At 52.0% G+C, this 16,928-nt stretch overlaps 2 protein-coding genes across 13 annotated transcripts in view; both read right to left on the reverse strand.

Moving 5' to 3' along the window:
• Window positions 1–2,111, reverse strand: part of LAMP3 (lysosomal associated membrane protein 3) — a 19,337-nt gene extending 17,226 nt beyond the window's left edge. Inside the window, exon 1 of the mRNA XM_063339038.1 lies at window positions 1,505–2,111. Coding sequence (XP_063195108.1) covers window positions 1,505–1,550 — 46 coding nt within the window. The 5' untranslated portion in view covers window positions 1,551–2,111. The remainder of the gene's footprint in view (window positions 1–1,504) is intronic.
• A 1,733-nt stretch (window positions 2,112–3,844) lies between these two features.
• The window catches only part of MCF2L2 (MCF.2 cell line derived transforming sequence-like 2), a 177,734-nt gene continuing 164,650 nt past the window's right edge, over window positions 3,845–16,928 (reverse strand). For 5 of the 12 annotated variants that reach the window (XM_063339026.1, XM_063339027.1, XM_063339031.1 and 2 more), the window contains 7 exons: window positions 16,562–16,651; window positions 14,999–15,070; window positions 13,411–13,497; window positions 11,294–11,412; window positions 10,613–10,725; window positions 9,561–9,664; window positions 8,530–8,892 (listed from right to left, as the gene is read on the reverse strand). In XM_063339026.1, the coding sequence (XP_063195096.1) occupies window positions 8,753–8,892; window positions 9,561–9,664; window positions 10,613–10,725; window positions 11,294–11,412; window positions 13,411–13,497; window positions 14,999–15,070; window positions 16,562–16,651 (725 nt within the window). In that variant the 3' untranslated portion in view covers window positions 8,530–8,752. Of the gene's footprint in view, window positions 8,499–8,528; window positions 8,893–9,560; window positions 9,665–10,612; window positions 10,726–11,293; window positions 11,413–13,410; window positions 13,498–14,998; window positions 15,071–16,561; window positions 16,652–16,928 lie in introns of those variants that run through there. The other 7 variants (XM_063339028.1, XM_063339024.1, XM_063339030.1 and 4 more) reach the window with 6 other exon arrangements.

The raw sequence follows: 16,928 nt of genomic DNA on the forward strand, positions 1-16,928 counted from the left end.
GCCGTGGTGACCAGGGAGGTTGGGTCAATGCCAGCGGTGGAACGTCCCTGCTCTGCTCCCAGGCATTGCCGTGGTCTGGCTGGGACATTTCTCAGCCTGCTGTCCTCTAATGGGGTGGGTGAAAAAAAACCTCTTGCTGGGGGTTGTTTCACCTTCTCGCACTTCTCACTTCTCACCACGCTCTCGCGCTGCTCGGCAGCCCAGCAGGTTTGTTCCGCTTTCTGCCGCTCAGAAGAAACGCTTGTGTTTAACTGACGGATTCTGTGTGGACGCGGAAACCTGACCCCACTCCTGCGGTCACTGGGGACACGCTCCCTGGCTCTAGCGCGAGTCCTTGAGGAACTGGAAAAGCACCCAGATTTTCTGAGAGGTTGTGGTACTGTCACAGTTTCCTCCCACACAGGAGGAGTTTCTTAAACTTCCAACCCATCAGACCTTTATCCCGTAAGCTCTGGTTATGTTTGATTCCCTGTCTGCACAAAAAGAGTCGACTTTGTGGCATTAATAAAACATCACAGCAAATTATTAAAGGAATGATCAAAAACAGATAAGGAGTTGAGGAAACAAGTCCTTTCTGGTCAAAAGCTCCTTGCTGACCACCGAGTGTTACATCTCCCAGCCTGATGTTGCTCTCCTCTCGTACGCGTGTTTTGGGGCTACTTCAGCAGCCTCCGGCCGGGAGGCGGGTGTGGGAAAGCGCAGCAGAGACAGCGGGAGCTGCCTGTGCCCGGGCCCCCGGGCTCTTTGCCTGCTCAGGGCGCTGGGAGGCGGCCGGGGGCTGCTACTTGTGCCATCCCTGTGTGCCGATGGCAAAACAGGCTGCAGAAACGCACCAGCGAGCTCAAACCTCTGGCCATTGCAGGGCTTAAATCACGCTCTGTCCTGCTTCACCCGGCAGCCTGTCCTGCTGTGGGTCTTGGGGGATGGCTCCACAGGCTGGGACACGTCCGCCCCCAGGCTGGCCCCCCCGATTCTCACAGAGGGCATTAAGGACCGGAGGGTGACTGATGTGGCTTGGCGTTGGGATAAGCCCCCGCCTGCCTTCTCCAAGCCCGCCCCCCTCCCCGGCTTCCCGGCTCCGCGTCTCGCAATGCAGCAAATGAGTGACTCCAGCTACGCTTCCTTAGTTTTTCTTCTGCCCGTCTCACTCCAGATTTTCAGTCAGTTCTGCTGGTCTGGAAATTATTTTTAATTGAGAAAAGCAAGCCCAAAGAAGTCTGCTTTAGGACTGCTTTGAGCTGACTCCATCACACGGTGAGTTTATGTCACCACAGAGCACAAGCAAAAATACAGGGGAAAACATCAGACTGAGCCTATTCCAGCTGCAATGAAATGTAGTTATAGTTATTTCTTAGCAGTGGGACTTTAGTAAAAGCACCCTTACCGCTAGCAATAAAACTATTCAAAGTTTTCGGTCCGTTGGGTGCTGTCCTGACTGCAAAGAAACAAAACTAGTGTAACGTGTCTCATTTTTCTGATAGAAACGATGGAGGATGCTACTCACCACAGGTGAAGGTGAGGAAGGCGAAGGGCCGTGCGTTCCTCCCCATGGCCGGCGCGGCTGCGGGTGTGCGGAGAGGAGCCGAGGTCTCCTGGGCAGGGAAGAGTTTGCCCTGGGCAGGGAGCGCGGGGTCAGGGCTGGGAAAGGGGAGGAGAGACGGGAGAGCGATGCTTCTCGCCTGTGAACGGCTGCAGAAGGAAATAAGTGATGGTTAGGAAAGAAAGTGAAACCAGCAGGGGCTGCTGGGCCGACTGGGGGAGGGCAGGCTCCCACCCCGCACCTCACACCTGGGCTCTGCCAAACGCGTAACCAAGAACCTTCTCCCGCGTGGATAACCTGGCGCAGCCCGCAGCCGGGGAGGCTCCAGCCTGTGAATCAGTACTTTCCCCTGTGTTCTTTAAAAAAGTACTTTCTTTAGGGCCCAAATCTTTCTTTTACATTGAGGCACGGAAGGGAGAGGTGTGATCTGGACCCATCTCCGCAGAGCTAAACGGAAGGTAAAGCCCCGACGGGCTCCGGCCGCAGCTGGGGACGTCCGCAGGCTGTGCTGGCTGGGCCGGTCCCGCTGCGGGGGCTGAGCTGGGTGGAGTGGCCGGGCCGGGCTGCTCACCCCGGGTGTTGCGCCCAAACACAGCCCAGCACGCTGCAACCACCGCCTCCGCCCGCAAGGTGCCCCACGGACCTGCCGGGCTGGGGCAGGGGGTCCTGGTGCGGGTCCCAGCCTGCAGCCCTGGACGGCAGGGACCTGCACCGGGAGAAGCTTCCTCAGGCGTGCCATGGCGCTGGACGGCAGGGACCCGCACCGGGAGAAGCTTCCTCAGGCGTGGCATGGCGCTGGACGGCAGGGACCTGCACCAGGACGGCCTTCCTCAGGCGTGCCATGGCGCTGGATGGCAGGGACCCGCACCGGGAGAAGCTTCCTCAGGCGTGGCATGGCGCTGGATGGCAGGGACCTGCACCGGGAGAAGCTTCCTCAGGCGTGCCATGGCGCTGGACGGCAGGGACCCGCACCAGGAGGAGCTTCCTCAGGCGTGCCATGGCGCTGGATGGCAGGGACCTGCACCAGGAGAAGCTTCCTCAGGTGTGCCATGGCGCTGGATGGCAGGGACCCGCACCAGGAGAAGCTTCCTCAGGCGTGCCATGGCGCTGGATGGCAGGGACCCGCACCGGGAGAAGCTTCCTCAGGCGTGCCATGGCGCTGGACGGCAGGGACCCGCACCAGGAGAAGCTTCCTCAGGCGTGCCATGGCGCTGGATGGCAGGGACCCGCACCAGGAGAAGCTTCCTCAGGCGTGCCATGGCGCTGGATGGCAGGGACCCGCACCGGGAGAAGCTTCCTCAGGCGTGGCATGGCGCTGGATGGCAGGGACCTGCACCGGGAGAAGCTTCCTCAGGCGTGCCATGGCGCTGGACGGCAGGGACCCGCACCAGGAGGAGCTTCCTCAGGCGTGCCATGGCGCTGGATGGCAGGGACCTGCACCAGGAGAAGCTTCCTCAGGTGTGCCATGGCGCTGGATGGCAGGGACCCGCACCGGGAGAAGCTTCCTCAGGCGTGCCATGGCGCTGGACGGCAGGGACCCGCACCAGGAGAAGCTTCCTCAGGCGTGCCATGGCGCTGGATGGCAGGGACCTGCACCAGGAGAAGCTTCCTCAGGCGTGGCATGGCGCTGGACGGCAGGGACCCGCACCAGGAGAAGCTTCCTCAGGCGTGCCATGGCGCTGGATGGCAGGGACCCGCACCAGGACGGCCTTCCTCAGGCGTGCCATGGCGCTGGATGGCAGGGACCTGCACCAGGAGAAGCTTCCTCAGGCGTGCCATGGCGCTTCCCGCCATGGGGGGATGGGGGGGACGAAGCAAGCCGCACACCCGGGGTCCACTGCAGTCCTGGTTCTTCATTTTCTCATACCAATATTGCACTGCTTTAAGTGATGAGTCCAACGACTTGAAAACTGAAGCGAGGCGAAGTTTGCCCCCAGAAACCTGGATACCAGCTGAAATTAGCGCCAATTTATTTTGCTCTCTGCATTTGCATCGTGTTTCTCCATTCTCATTTTTACCTCCTTGCCCTTCTACAGGATCCACAACCCTAATAAACCACTGGTAGCCAAAGGTATGCAGAGATCTTGGGGATAACGATAATAAAGTTATCCTGCAACTTCCCTGCCCTGCGGCTGCAGCACCCACAACTCCAAACTCTGTGTGAACCCTTCCATGCTCCTAAGGGTCCCAGGGATCGAGGAGCGTGACTAAGGGAGATGGGTAAAGGAAAAAAAACCACTTTGTGCCTTTTGTGATGTGCGTGTGTTGGACAAACAAAGTTATATTGGGCAGACGTGTGGATTTTTTTGTGTGCCTTCACTGTTACTCATTCATTGTGAACGCAAGGAAAGCTCACTGGACTTGTTACTTCATATAGAGACATCAACCACATGTTTTGTACTAGTTATAATTTTTATAAATTTCAAACAAAGTGGGGTTCTACACAGGTCAAATGGCCTAATTACAGAAAGTTCATTTGCACACTTTTTTCTTGTAATAAATTCATACATTCTGTCTCGACTGGAAAAAAAAAAAGGACAGGTAATTCTGCGCTCTTTCCCTGTCTGATTATCTCTCATCAGCCACAATATACAAACACATCATTATCAACACCATGGAAAATACGCAAGAGAAACAAACTGTACCAATTCTCAGCTGGGGAGAGGAAATCTTAGCAGCTATTTCAGCTCCAGCTGCAAGAAGAAATACACAATTTGGCTCTTTTTGCTTATTATTCTTATATATTTCTAGTCATATGTATGTTGGAAGTCAGGCTTTGAGTATTTTTGGAAAGGAAGCGCATGGCCTTTCTCATACCCAATCTGGTTTGAAATCTCAGACTCTAAGAAAATTATGGATAATAAAATGGTTTTTCATCACATACACAACCGGAACCTAAGACACACGCGCAGCTTTGTTGTCACTGGCACGAAAAGCCAGTGCTCCGACACGGTTTGGCCGCAGCCGTGGATGACCCAGGCAGTGAGCACTGGTCTGTCCCTCCAGCCGGTGGGTCCGAGGCGAGAGGAGCAGGGGGTCAGGCCCGCTTACGTGTCGCCTGGTTTACTAAAAGCGAGACTTACGCATGGTGGCAGCTGCCCGTCCCTGGCTGTCGTTACCCCCAGCGCGGAAGGAGCCTGCGGCCCAGCGAGGGCAGGGTGCCGAGGCTGGGAGGGCTCTGCGAGGCTCACAGGAGCTGGCAGCAGAGCAGAGGGAGAAGATCCAAGTCCCAGCTCCCTGGAAGGCAACTCTCGCGGCGCCCGCCCCGGAGGGAACGGCCAGGCAGCCACCGCCGACTGCTCTCAGGCGGCAGGAGCACGATGCTCAGCCACGAGAGCTGCTGCAGCAGAGATTTGCCTTGGGATTTGTCTCGTCTACAGCTGAAACGGAGCAGCAACCACTCCTTTTAAACGACTTTCTGGTCACTAAATCATCTCCAAACAACACTGAAATGAAATCCGTGTTTGGAAACTATGATTTTTGGGTCCATCTACCTGAAAATGATGGTGTCAAAGATCTACATACAGAATAAATATACCTTAATGTACACATTAGTCTCGCTGGGCATTACCAGATCATATTCTAGACTGTACATGGAGAGTCATTCCCTTAATTATCACCTTGCTTGACAGAAATGCACTAATTACAAGACTATCCTGTCTGCTATTAAAAAAAAAAGTCACCAAGCCCCATTTTGTCTCCTCAGCAAAGCCAGAAGGTTACTTCTTGCTGGCTGCTCTCAGGCTTGTCAGCAGCCTGGTCTGGCACTGAACTTCGTGCTCCAAGAGCGCGACAGCGGCGGCGCGGCACCAGCTCCTGCCGCCCGCCCTGCGGCAGCGCCCAGGGAAAGGGCCCCGTTACCCCGGAGCAGCTGCGATGGTGGCGGGACCCTCTGAGTTCAGCACGTGGAGACAGAAACGGGCAGGTGCCTTTGGCTCACCGGCACTGCAGGATGGGTAAGGACACAATTAACGGCCGTGGGGTCCCTGCTCGGGTTCCGCCGCGCCCGAGGACAGCGGTGAGATGCTCAGCTCCCAGAGACCGCTGAGACCAGGCGCTGCGCCGCTGCGGCACACGGCCACGGGCAGGGGGTCACCTGCACCCTCGGGACATTCATGGTGCAGCAATGACTCAAACTTTGGTCCAACAGTATGAAACATGAGATTTTGGGGGGAAAAAAAGAATTGATTTTGAAAGCAAAGTAGGGAGGAGGATTGTTATAATCCAGCCCATACCTCTGCAGGTGTCCCGACGCGCTGGTGAGCCGGCAGAGAGGACACAGTTCTGCAGCAACCCTCTCCCCTGCTCCAGCTCTCGACTGCCCCGCGGGATGCCACCGACACTCATGGAGGTCGCAGTGGGACGTAAGGGGTCGAATGCTTTGCTCTCCCCTGGAGGGGCCCCAACTTTTGCATACATGCTAAAATTTAGCAACAGAATTCGACACGTGGGAAATCCCACAGCCTCCATTTTAGAGGGAGACGTCGAGGCACCAGGGGATACGGGGCTGGCACGCTGTCACCCTGCACTCAGCAGAGGGAGGAGACGGACTGGCAGTACCTGATTCTCCGTCGTCGGTTCAGAGACTGCCCACTGCCATGTCACCGTTAGAAGGAATTCCGCCAAAGTGCAGGGTTGCACCTTTCCATCTGTCAGCAATGTCACAAATCCTAATTTTGGCAATTCCGTATACCCAGGGTAACCCCCGTCTCTCACACACACACACACACACACAAAAGTTATCAATGTGCAATCAAAGCTCCCTGCCCCTCTCCTCTCCTCAGGGCGGGGGCCGTGCAAATATTACTGAAAGTAATACAGAAACCAAAACGAACTCATTTTAGGGAGAGGATAAAATAATTGCACCACAAGAAAACATCACTGCATATTTCGTTAGGGGCTGAAAGGAAACAAGTCTTCCCTCAAGCCGCTCGTAACTACAGTGGACGAATGGGATTCGTGTCCCTGAGTGCCCACCTGTCACTTCTAAGGTAAATGACCAGCACAAAGCAGATGCTCTTATCTCCGTAGGACACAATTCGCTTCCAAAAAGGTCCAGAACTCTCAGGTCCTTTAGTCATGAACGGAAAGCGACAGAAATCAAGAGTTTAGATACTGATGGTTAGAAGAACCGTGGGAACTCATCACGACAGTGCAACTCCTAATTAACCAAGAAGCCTTCACAGGCAAACAAAATCCGAATCGGCCTTTACCTGCTCCAAGGCTTTTTCTGGAATGGGACTATCTACCTGCTCCACAGCTATCCTGACTCACACACTACGGTATTTGCAACGCCAGCCTCCGCTGAGACACAAGGAAAAACGTCCGTGTCCCTGCAAAGATGATCACGGAAACAATACAGACTCCTACTATTCCGCTCAGTCACTAAAGAGTGGGTTTTGGTTTTGCTTCATCTCCATTTTTAGTGCTTTCGTCCCCTTTGTTATTTACACAGAGCACCACTAGTCTCGGGGTTAAACAACAAAACCCCTAAATAGCGAAAGCCAAACACTCACTCCTGAGCTTCTGGGGTCATTTCTACCAGGCTGGTCTTTGCCTGTTTGCAGCCCTCGGTCAATACTTATCTTTACTAAAGGATTAGCAGCTTTTGTGGGACCTAAGACCCAATTACCATCAAAATGCCTTCCCGCCTTAACAGCTGCTCTAAATGAGCTAATGGCTTGTATAGGAATTATAACATCTGTAATCGCTTTATATGATACATTACATCCTTATGCGGCAGAGATTTGGTACAGTCCTGTAATCAAATGTCCTGGAAAGAAGTCTTTAACAACAACACTTTATCCACTCGTCGGAGCATCTCGTGCTCACTGCCTATTTGCAATGCTTAAGTATATTCCAAATGAGGGGTGAAATGTATCTACTCCATAGCCCAGCGCACAAAGAAAGCATGCAGTCTACTAACATATGACGTTACACGGCATTCAGTTCAGCTCTCGCCACCAAATGCAAAGGGTTGTGATCCAGCAACTACAGACCGCAGAGGGGGCAGCGGAATGACTTGTATTGTAAAAGGAGTTCAACATGTTCTCTGTCACGGTAGCTGTCACACGTCCATGCCTCCCTGCGAAGCTCTGCACCTCCACCTCGTAGCCAGGAGCTGCGTCTGCACCATCCCGACAACGCTGGCCGCAGCAGGTCGCTCGCTGTGCCACCGCAAGAGGAGTCACGTCGTTGCTGCGCGAAGCCCCTCTTATGGTCCAAGTCAGAAGCTTCCTTTCCACAGCCTCCCTAAAATGGGATGTTTTTGGTGTTGACCATCAGCAAAAAGGGCACATTTGTGATGCATCAGCTGGAATTAAGGAGGACGGGCAAGGCACAGCCAGAGGCAAGCAAATGGAAAAACCTCCAGGCGACGCCATGGTAGAGCAAGAACTCGTAACCACACGTGTGTCCCTCTGCGGTAACTCCGTGCTCGAGCAAAGCTGCCCAAAGGTGTGTGCATAGTGGCTCTGCAGCTCTGCTGTCGACCTAATTTAGGCCACATCTTCTGAACCGGTTTGATAATCAATGCGAGAAGCATTTTTCTGCTCTAATACTGAAGGTGGGTTTTGACGCTTTCCGGATGTTTAATGCTCCTTTCAAGTTTGTTTTTCCCAGCTTGCCAGGTGGACAGCACAGTTCTCATCTGTTCATGCTGATAAAGTTCTAGTGAATCACGAACCTCAGAGCTTGTGAGAAAGGCAACTTTGATCCAGCATCCACCCAAAACAGCCAGAGGTGGATGGGGTCCCGAGGAAGGCTGGTCCTGCTGCTCAGCTGCCAGCCCTCTGCTCTGCTGGGAAGCTTTTGGCCACCTCGCTCTCCTTGGTGTCCGACTCTACCGAGGCCGTGCTGCAGGAATCGTTGTACATGTCTGAAAAGGAGGACACGGGCACGGTCACTACAACACGGCTAAAGGATTTCCCATCTAGTCTTGAGGTTCATTGTTAAAAGCCTGAAATAAAACAAAGCACAAGTAATCACAATTCTACTGCTCTCCTAATTCCTTCACTGAAGGCGGGGGAGGCTCTTTTGGCCCGTAACTAACTGTAACAGGTGTGTGGCTTTAGTTGTCTTTTGAGGCACCAGACATGCCAAAGCAACGAGGGCCGCAGCGAGGCACTGAGGGTGAAGGCAGGACTGACCCGCTGTGGGGGTGATGGAGCAGCGATTACCAAACTCCCTTCAAACCACAGCAAAGAATCCTGGTTAATAGTCAAAGAGGTTTTTCTCCACTTTAGCAAACTGACAGAAAAAAAATAAATCAAAATAAACCAGTACCTCAGAGTAAAACGCTGGCAGCTCCCTGTCGCAGCTCCCCAGGGAATGGCTGGGCCAGATTTTGCTTTCTTCCGTTACCAGAAGAAAAGCAGGACACATTTGAGTAAATCACATTTAATGATGGGCAAAAATTAATCTAAAATTGTAAACCTTTGATCTGCAGAGTTGCCGAGATTCAGCTTGTCCAGTGCAACCTGTTTGGGTGTTAGGTCAGAACCGAAGCTGAAGAAAGGCTGACTTTTAGCGCTGATTTGGCTGAAATCTCGCCAGGGCAGCCCTTCCCCTCCAGCCTTCGGAGCCAGCAGTGAAACATGATGAGAGCGGTCACGCTTCATGAGATGTGAACGTTTTCAAGCCGAGACCAGAACCACGGCCCTGATGCTGATCTAATTCCAAACCCGCGTCAGGGTGAGCGCTACCCTCCACTCCCACACACCTGCCACGGCACGCACCTGGGCCAGCTGTAAGGTAGCCAGCCTGAGTACTGGGAGCCACAGGAGTTTGGTGGGAGATTCAGGTTCTGCCCGGGAAGGGGGAAGGAGCCGATCCATGCCAGGGGCAGCTGCTGAGCCTGACGAGCTCTGACACCCACGGCACCGTATTTCAGGCTAGCCCAGCTGCGTCACACAGGCTGCGGCACAGACACGCGCCCAGGCCGAGGGCTTTAATACAGAAAGTGCATCCTTTTGTAGCATGAAAAAAAAATTAAATGCCAGTAACTCATTTTCTCTATTACCTGCATTGCTGTTCTTCATTATGTTGTTACTGTCCCCCTCTGCTGGCTGCAATATACTGGAAGGAACCCAGTCGCTTTTCTCAGAGACCAGTTTCTTCACTAACCTGGAATTCAGAGAAAGGCCAGTGAATTGCCCTACGCTCCCTTTCCCTGGGTTGTGATTCTTAGAGGTGCATGTTGGGCAGCTGTTTCCTAAACTAAGGAAGAAGGCAGAGGACCCCGGGAATTCCTCCAGGTAGCCGCTGACTAAGTTTCAGCAGCCCTCGCTGTGAGCCGCTATCCCAGCTGTGACAAGCAGCGGCCTTGAGACCCTGGGCCAAATTCAGAGCTGAAGAAAATGAGTCTCTCACATTGTCCACCCCCCTTGCTGTAAATACCACCTGGGGTGGATGGGTTTATTCCCACCCACTTCTCCCCACAGGACTCGCTCCCGTCTCAGCCCCACGTCAGCTCTGGGCGAAGGGTCTGACTGCGCCGGCCCTTCAGAGATCAGATCTTCTTCCTCCAAATTACCCACGACAGAGAATTCAGATGCCTGGCCACGTCTGTTCCTAACACTCACGCGTCAGCCAGAGAGAACAAACACACCGAAACGTACGTGGGCTCAAGGCGGGCAGATTGATCCCACCCTGTCAATCCCTTCTTACATCTCAGCCTTTGGGGCTAAAAATGCTCTCTGGCTCCCTGCTGCGGCTGGCTGGAAGGGATGGGGATTTTACTGATGTATCCTACGGGAAGGTGCTCCCGGGACAGCTGTCCTTCTGGCTAGGAGGCGTCAAAAGCCCAGAAACTCCCCTCCGTTTCCTTCATGCAAACTTCTGTCCTCTTAAGCCTCGGGTCACAAGCGTCGGGGATGAAAGCCAGCCAGGGGGCATTAACCAAAGCTGCTTGTACGTTCGTGCCTCCCTCTGCCTCTTTCACACTGTGGTCCACGGGGGGAGTGGATTTGATTGATTTTGAAGAGGCTCTGACATCTTTCTGAATATCATCCATCTTTTCCAGGAGGTTATGGCTGCTCTACCTGTCAAATTCTGTCTCTCTGCGGTACTCACCATTGACCGTTCTCTCCTTCCTGCACAAACTGCACTAAATCTCCATCCTCGAGCGTAAGAGAATCCGGGAAACAGCTGTCAAAACTGCCTTCTACCCGAAAGAGATTGGTCCCCTAAAATGAATGAAACAATGCACCAGAAATACAGTCACTGTGGATGAAAGAACACTGCAAGAGAGAGCCAGGTTAGTTCAATACTGAATTAGGCATTTCAAGCTGGCAGAGGTTTCTTCCGTAGGGAATTGTGTCACTTTTTTATTCCTTTTATCATGCCCAGGTTAAATTTTATTCAAACTTAGGACAGAACTGTGCTGTGCATTCAGGCTTTAGAATTAACTGGCCAGCCGTTATTCTGATCCAGAAATCGGGTTTGTGACACCCGGTTAAGTCATCTGGAAAAGTCTGAAATTACTTTTTTAAGGGCTCAGAGTTTCCCTCACTTTTGTAAGAGGTTAAGCTACAGCTTACAAATAAGGGTGACTTTTTATGGTCCTCATCCTGATCAACAAAACAGCCTTGGGATAACCCCCCAACACCCCGCATCAAATTCCCGTCTTCTGTATTCCCACATATCCATGAACGTAAGGCTGGCATGAACCCCGGCCGGGCAGTTCACATCCTGATCCTTGGAGAAGAGGAGGTGGCCCTGGGAAAGGGCAGCGCAATTTGAAAGAGGAATTACGTTGTTGGGGTTGGTCTCTTCCTCCAAGTCAGAGGAGTTGGAGAGTTCATCCGTGCTGGAGGGGATGGCTTCAAAATCTTCAAACGTGTCTAGAGACGGCATTTGCCTGCTGGGCCAGCCTTTTCAAAGGAGAGAGAACAGAAAGAGTTAGCTATCAGTCATTAGCCCCTTTCAGACCCAGTCTTTTAAAACTAGATGTCAGGGGTTTGGTTCCCACTATTCCACTTACTGAATTGCTTCTACCTTTTTACACCTTGTTCCCTGATTTTGCCATAAAAATTACATTTCAGCCATTATTCTATCTCTAAAAACCTGTACCGCTTACTGCCACTCGTGGGAGGGCAGATTGTGTGGCCACAGCTGCGTGCCCACCGATACCCTGCGTCTTTAGCGTTGCTAAATCTCTTCGGTTCAGGAGGCACAAAACGCAAGGACCAGGAACGTTTCTGCGGAGCGAGCGCCGTAGCAAATAACAACTTTTGCTGACGTGACTTTCAGAAGGCTGTGCTCGTTCGGTTTCCAGCTTACCTCCACACATTCATCTATAAATTGAAGCCTGAAGCCACCGAATGGTGGTTGGCTTATCTCCCCCTGGCCCCAGGGTGATACTACCACCTGAGCAAGGTACCAGACCATACCCTGGAGCAGCTGGAAGTGCAGCGAAGGGACAGAGCAAACAAGAAGGCACATGGACAACCAGACCTCGGTGGCAGGTAGAGAAGATCTCACTCATATTTCTGCTGTTAGCAGTTTTAGTGTGTGATTTGCACCCAAAACCACCCCAGCCCGGTGGACGACGCCTAAGGAGAGATTTCCAGCCCAAGCACAAGCGTCGATCCCTTTGCCCACCGAGGCACGCCCAGAGGATGTGTCCTGAGGGAAATTCAGGCTGAACCTGCCTGCCCGAGGCTCCCGTCATGGAAAGCTGACTCGGCCTCTCCCGCACAGATCCCAGTCGAGCTCTATGCTTCCCTTCGCACTTGATGCCCGTCCCTTTTCTGACAGGGGTGACCACAGCCCGGCCATGAGGAAACAGACCTGGCATCTACCAAGGGATCCTGCAGCCCAGGAAGATACGGGCTGAATGGAGGCAGCCAGCTTGCCCCCACCTTCCTACTTCGTGTCCTCGCCGTGCACTGGCCAATTCACGGGGACTCGGGCCGAGCGGATATTAGCCAAGCTCCTTCCAGCCTGCGGGCCGCTGCTGCGGACACGGCAAAGCAGTGCTGACAGCAAGGCACGGAGCCAGATGCTCCAACCAACCCAAAACCTGGCCTGAGACAACACAAAACCCAAGCCGGGCAGTTCAGGGACTAAACAGAAAAACGATCTGATCTGGGAGCAACAGGTTTGTTTAATCCCTGCCCACGCGCACCCATCCTCGGTGCTTTTCAAGGTGTACACCAGCCCCTGCAGTGCCACTTGTGTGCTGGGGTTGTGAGCGTCCCCGCCACGGTCTGTGCCCAGGTCCGTGCCACGGGAACTGCAGTTTCAGCCCAGGCAGCACGTGGAACCCGACCCCACCGTCTGTCTGTCCCGGCCGAACCACACCAGCCAAATACTGGCAACTGGCTGAAGGTACCAGAATACATCGGTGCTAATCAGCTTCAAACTGCTACAGGAATTTTAGTTCAAATTCACAGGCTGAGCTACAAACACCAAAAAAACCCAAAGACGTCCCCCTCCCACCTTGGACAAAGCGTCGGTGATCTTTTGCCACCGTCATCTGTAGGCAGAAACCTAACCAGCAGGGATTCCCTACAAACACATGCATCAGCCTTCCTCTTCTGTACAAACTGCTATTCTAATTTCAAAGACTAAGAAACAGCCTAAGTTTTATGTACTTAATTCAAGCTATAAAATTACACAGACCAAATTCTGAGCTCTCTGACATCAATTAAAAGAATTGTTTCCAGCTGTGCCCCACCTACAGAAAACCAGAAGGTGGGGCGCTGTTTCTATCCCTGCTGGTGACCCGAGCTTGTTCTTCCATTGCTTTCATGGGAAACGACGCTCATAAAAAGAGAAAAATCTCTTTAAGTTAAAGAGAGTAAATATTATCATGCATTTATATCACACTCTCAAATTGAGAGGATAAATGTTTTAATTTTGTTTACCTGTCTGTGAAGCAGATCTAGGTACGGGTCTCGTGGTGGAACCGGTATTACATTTAGTCTGGGCCAAAATGGTGTTCTCAAAAGCATCTGTGACAGGAAGCACAATTTGTGTCTTCAAGGTGAAATAGCGACCAGACAGTGCAGGGTGAATTCCCGTATCACCTCTGCCACTGGCAGTCTCTCTAACACACGGGTGGACGGGGGCTGACGGTTATAAACGAGGAGACAAATGACCAGCACAAACGAGAGAACAGGCAGCAGCATTCCGCAGAAACACTGCAGGTCCGAGGGGGACAGAGAACAGCCAAAGGAATCAAACAGAAATACTGATGTTAGTAAAGGACGACGACTGCGGGGTGACCAGTGCAGTGTTCTATTTCACTACAGCTTCCTGACACATTTTTGGCATGTTTTCCTTGCAGCGTTTCAAATCGTTCTGCAGGTGATGGTATATGGTTTTGATGCTCCTCTTCCCAGCCAGAAAATGAATACTTTCACTCTTGATGAATGCAATGCAATTTTGCGGGGGAAGTTTTTATCTAAGTGCATCAAATCCTTTGCGTTACTGACTCTGACAGCCCTGGCAGCAGCGGCCGTATCTTCTGGGAAAGGGGTGATAATGTTCGTTGCTTCCTACTTAAAGGACCTCAGCCCGGTGAGGGGTGGCCTGCAGTAGGACCACGTTTCTAACCAGTGAGGATCAACTCGGCTCTATCCTAGGGACAGAACTGGCACCCCACACCTCTGCAGCCACACGGCATGCTGAGATCGGAAGAACCTGCCATGAGGAAAGTGAGGAATAAACACCACGGTTTGGAAAACTCTGGTGCTGGGTGCCAGGGTGATTCCAAACGTGGTGCCAGCGGTCACTGGCGAAAGGAAATATGCTACAAACAGCAAAACTGCCATTTCCTTTGCTGCCTCTGGATTGTGTCTTCCGACCTCTCTGCTCCACAGGGCAACATGCTCCGGCAAATGCCCGTGTTAAAGGGAACGCTGGCATTGGAAGCTGGGGAGTAACTTCCCGGTTTAACTCTTTGGTATTGTTTATTAAACAGTAATTGGTGAAAACGCTGCAACGAATAGGTGGAAATTCTGCTTGGCTGAAATGAAACACTGCACCTTACACGGATAGTAATGCCCAGCCGAGCCCCTTCTGCAGCCCAAAGCACACGGCTCCGGCTCCTCCTGCCAGGCACAGCCACCGACACGCGGGAGGGATGGAAGCGGCCAGGCTGCAGGTGAGGGTGAATAGTAGCCCCTTGGCTCCCAGCTGCTGCACCCTACGGAGCGAGGCAGGACCCAGGCAGAAATTCCAGATCCAGACCACAGTCTAGAGCGCTACTTCCCAAAACAGGCAGAGAACTGGGGGGTTCATTCAGGGCCATCCCTGGGTGAAAGTTGGTAAATGTAACGTGAGTGCAGGGGACAGGCACGGGGGTGACAAGCTGTGATTATCACAGATAAACTGACACCAACCCCCCAGTGGGCTCCAGTGCCGTCTGCCAGCAGTGATGAGGTGTGGATTCAGGGAATAATACCAAAAGATCGGCAAACAGGTTTTCATGCAGGATGGAAATACTCATACCTTCAAACCCCAGAGGAGTTGGGTCACTCTTTATCTCATGTCTCTTGACTTTAACTGCAGGAACAAGGGGACCTGTGTGAAGTTCGCAGAGTCACAAGGCTGTAAATACTGTTAAAGCAGAAACTTGCTTTCCCATTACCTGCAAACTCTAATGCCTAACACTTTCCGTTTCACCCAGAAAAATGATCAACCCCTAAATTCTAGGTGGCGAAGACAAAGGCTTCTGTGGTGCGGACAGGAAACAGAAACAGACCCCTTTTTGCAAGAGACATTAAAACATAGTAAATGCATCTGCTTCTGCTCAGCTCTCACAGGGGTTTCCCCTCCCTCTTGTCCAGGAGATGGCACTAACGCAGACTGAAAGCTACTGAGAACCTCTTCTGTGCTACACCCAGCATTTCCATGCGGTGGTGATTTAGTGTTACGGTCTAAAGAGGTTGGCAAAGACGCATTTGTAGGTAGCAGTAATATCACATCCTTCCTCTGCCAACAACCCCCACCAGCTCTCGCTTCACAACAGCCCCACGGCACGGTCAAGGACACGGTTCGCATCCTTCACAACTAGTTACGATGCACTCGGTACTGTGCAACCTTCTTCCTGACAAATACATAGCAAAGATTTTTGTACAACTGAACTCAGCCATTTTTCATTCTATTTTGGTTTGTGAATTGCCCCGCAAATCTTGAACTTGCAGATCCGTTCCTGCACTTCATTCCAGGAGCTGCCAGAAGACAGAATATTCACAATTTGACGTACGACCATATGTTCTGTTCTCAAAAGTAGCTCTGACACATAGGCACAGGTGCCTACGGTCCTACTGATTTTCAACACAACCAGCTCGCCCAAATGCAAGGGCTGCTTTTCAGTTTCAATGTAGGCACTAGTGCAGTATCTTATTTTTTTTTAAAGTGCCTTCTCTCAAAATAATTGCAGCTCAAAAATAAAACTTTTGTAAGTTCCCACACAAACTGTAGAGCTCAGTGCATGCTGGGCACCCAGCTCCCTTAAACATGTCTGAAAATTTCCTTGCAAACATAATTTCTAATCACAACTGTGATTACGCTAAACATGCTTGAAACTGGTATCTAGTGCTACTCCATTTCTGGCGGGATTTTCAGGCGTTCTTACCATCTGGTATCTGCTACGTAATGAGGAGATTCTCTCCTCCTTGAAAGCAAAAGTCCTAAACAGCTTTAAGGAAACAGAGAAATAATTTCTATCGAATTTCAGTTAACCCAAACCAGGGAGAGGCTGGAAACCAAACCCCACATCAGCCAAAAATTCATCCGGTTTCCGTGGAAACCAGCACCGCTTTTTGAAGCCTATTCTGGAGAATGTGAGAAGAGTCACCATTTACGCTGGCAGCACACCTTGATACACATCCAGAACGCCTTGGCCTGCCTCCCTGCGGGTGTTACCCTGGTCCTGACTCTTTCCTACCGGAACCTCCTGCGTTTATAAAAATCGAGCCTGACGTACTCACTCTGTGAAGGGCATTAGGCAGCAAACGTGGCAGCCAGCAGGAAGGGAGAAGGGCAGCTAAGCAAGCAGCATGACGGTACCTTTGGTCACAGCAGAAGCGTTAACTGTGGTGCTGATGGAGGAGGCTAGGGAAAAGCGACGGGTAACTTCTCTTTCCTTAGATTCTGGATCTGGGAGAACAGACAGACGCAATGCAGGGCAGGATTAGAGGTTAGTGAGCACTGAGGGTAAAAGGTGTCCAAAGCAAAGCGGCAGCTGGAAAAGGGCAGATAAAAGGTAGGTTGCTCCTCCAAAGCAGCCAGGGAAAAGACCCTCAACAAAGTCAATAACACAGAAAAGAGTTTATATGAACACATTTTTTCAAAGCTATTCCACTTCCACCAGTTTTAATACTTCAGAAGGGAGAATTACGCCACTTAATGTTTTAGCAACCAACTGGTCTAAGCA

The sequence above is a fragment of the Chroicocephalus ridibundus genome, chromosome 6 (assembly GCF_963924245.1).
Source record: "Chroicocephalus ridibundus chromosome 6, bChrRid1.1, whole genome shotgun sequence".
Taxonomy (NCBI): Eukaryota; Metazoa; Chordata; class Aves; order Charadriiformes; family Laridae; genus Chroicocephalus; species Chroicocephalus ridibundus.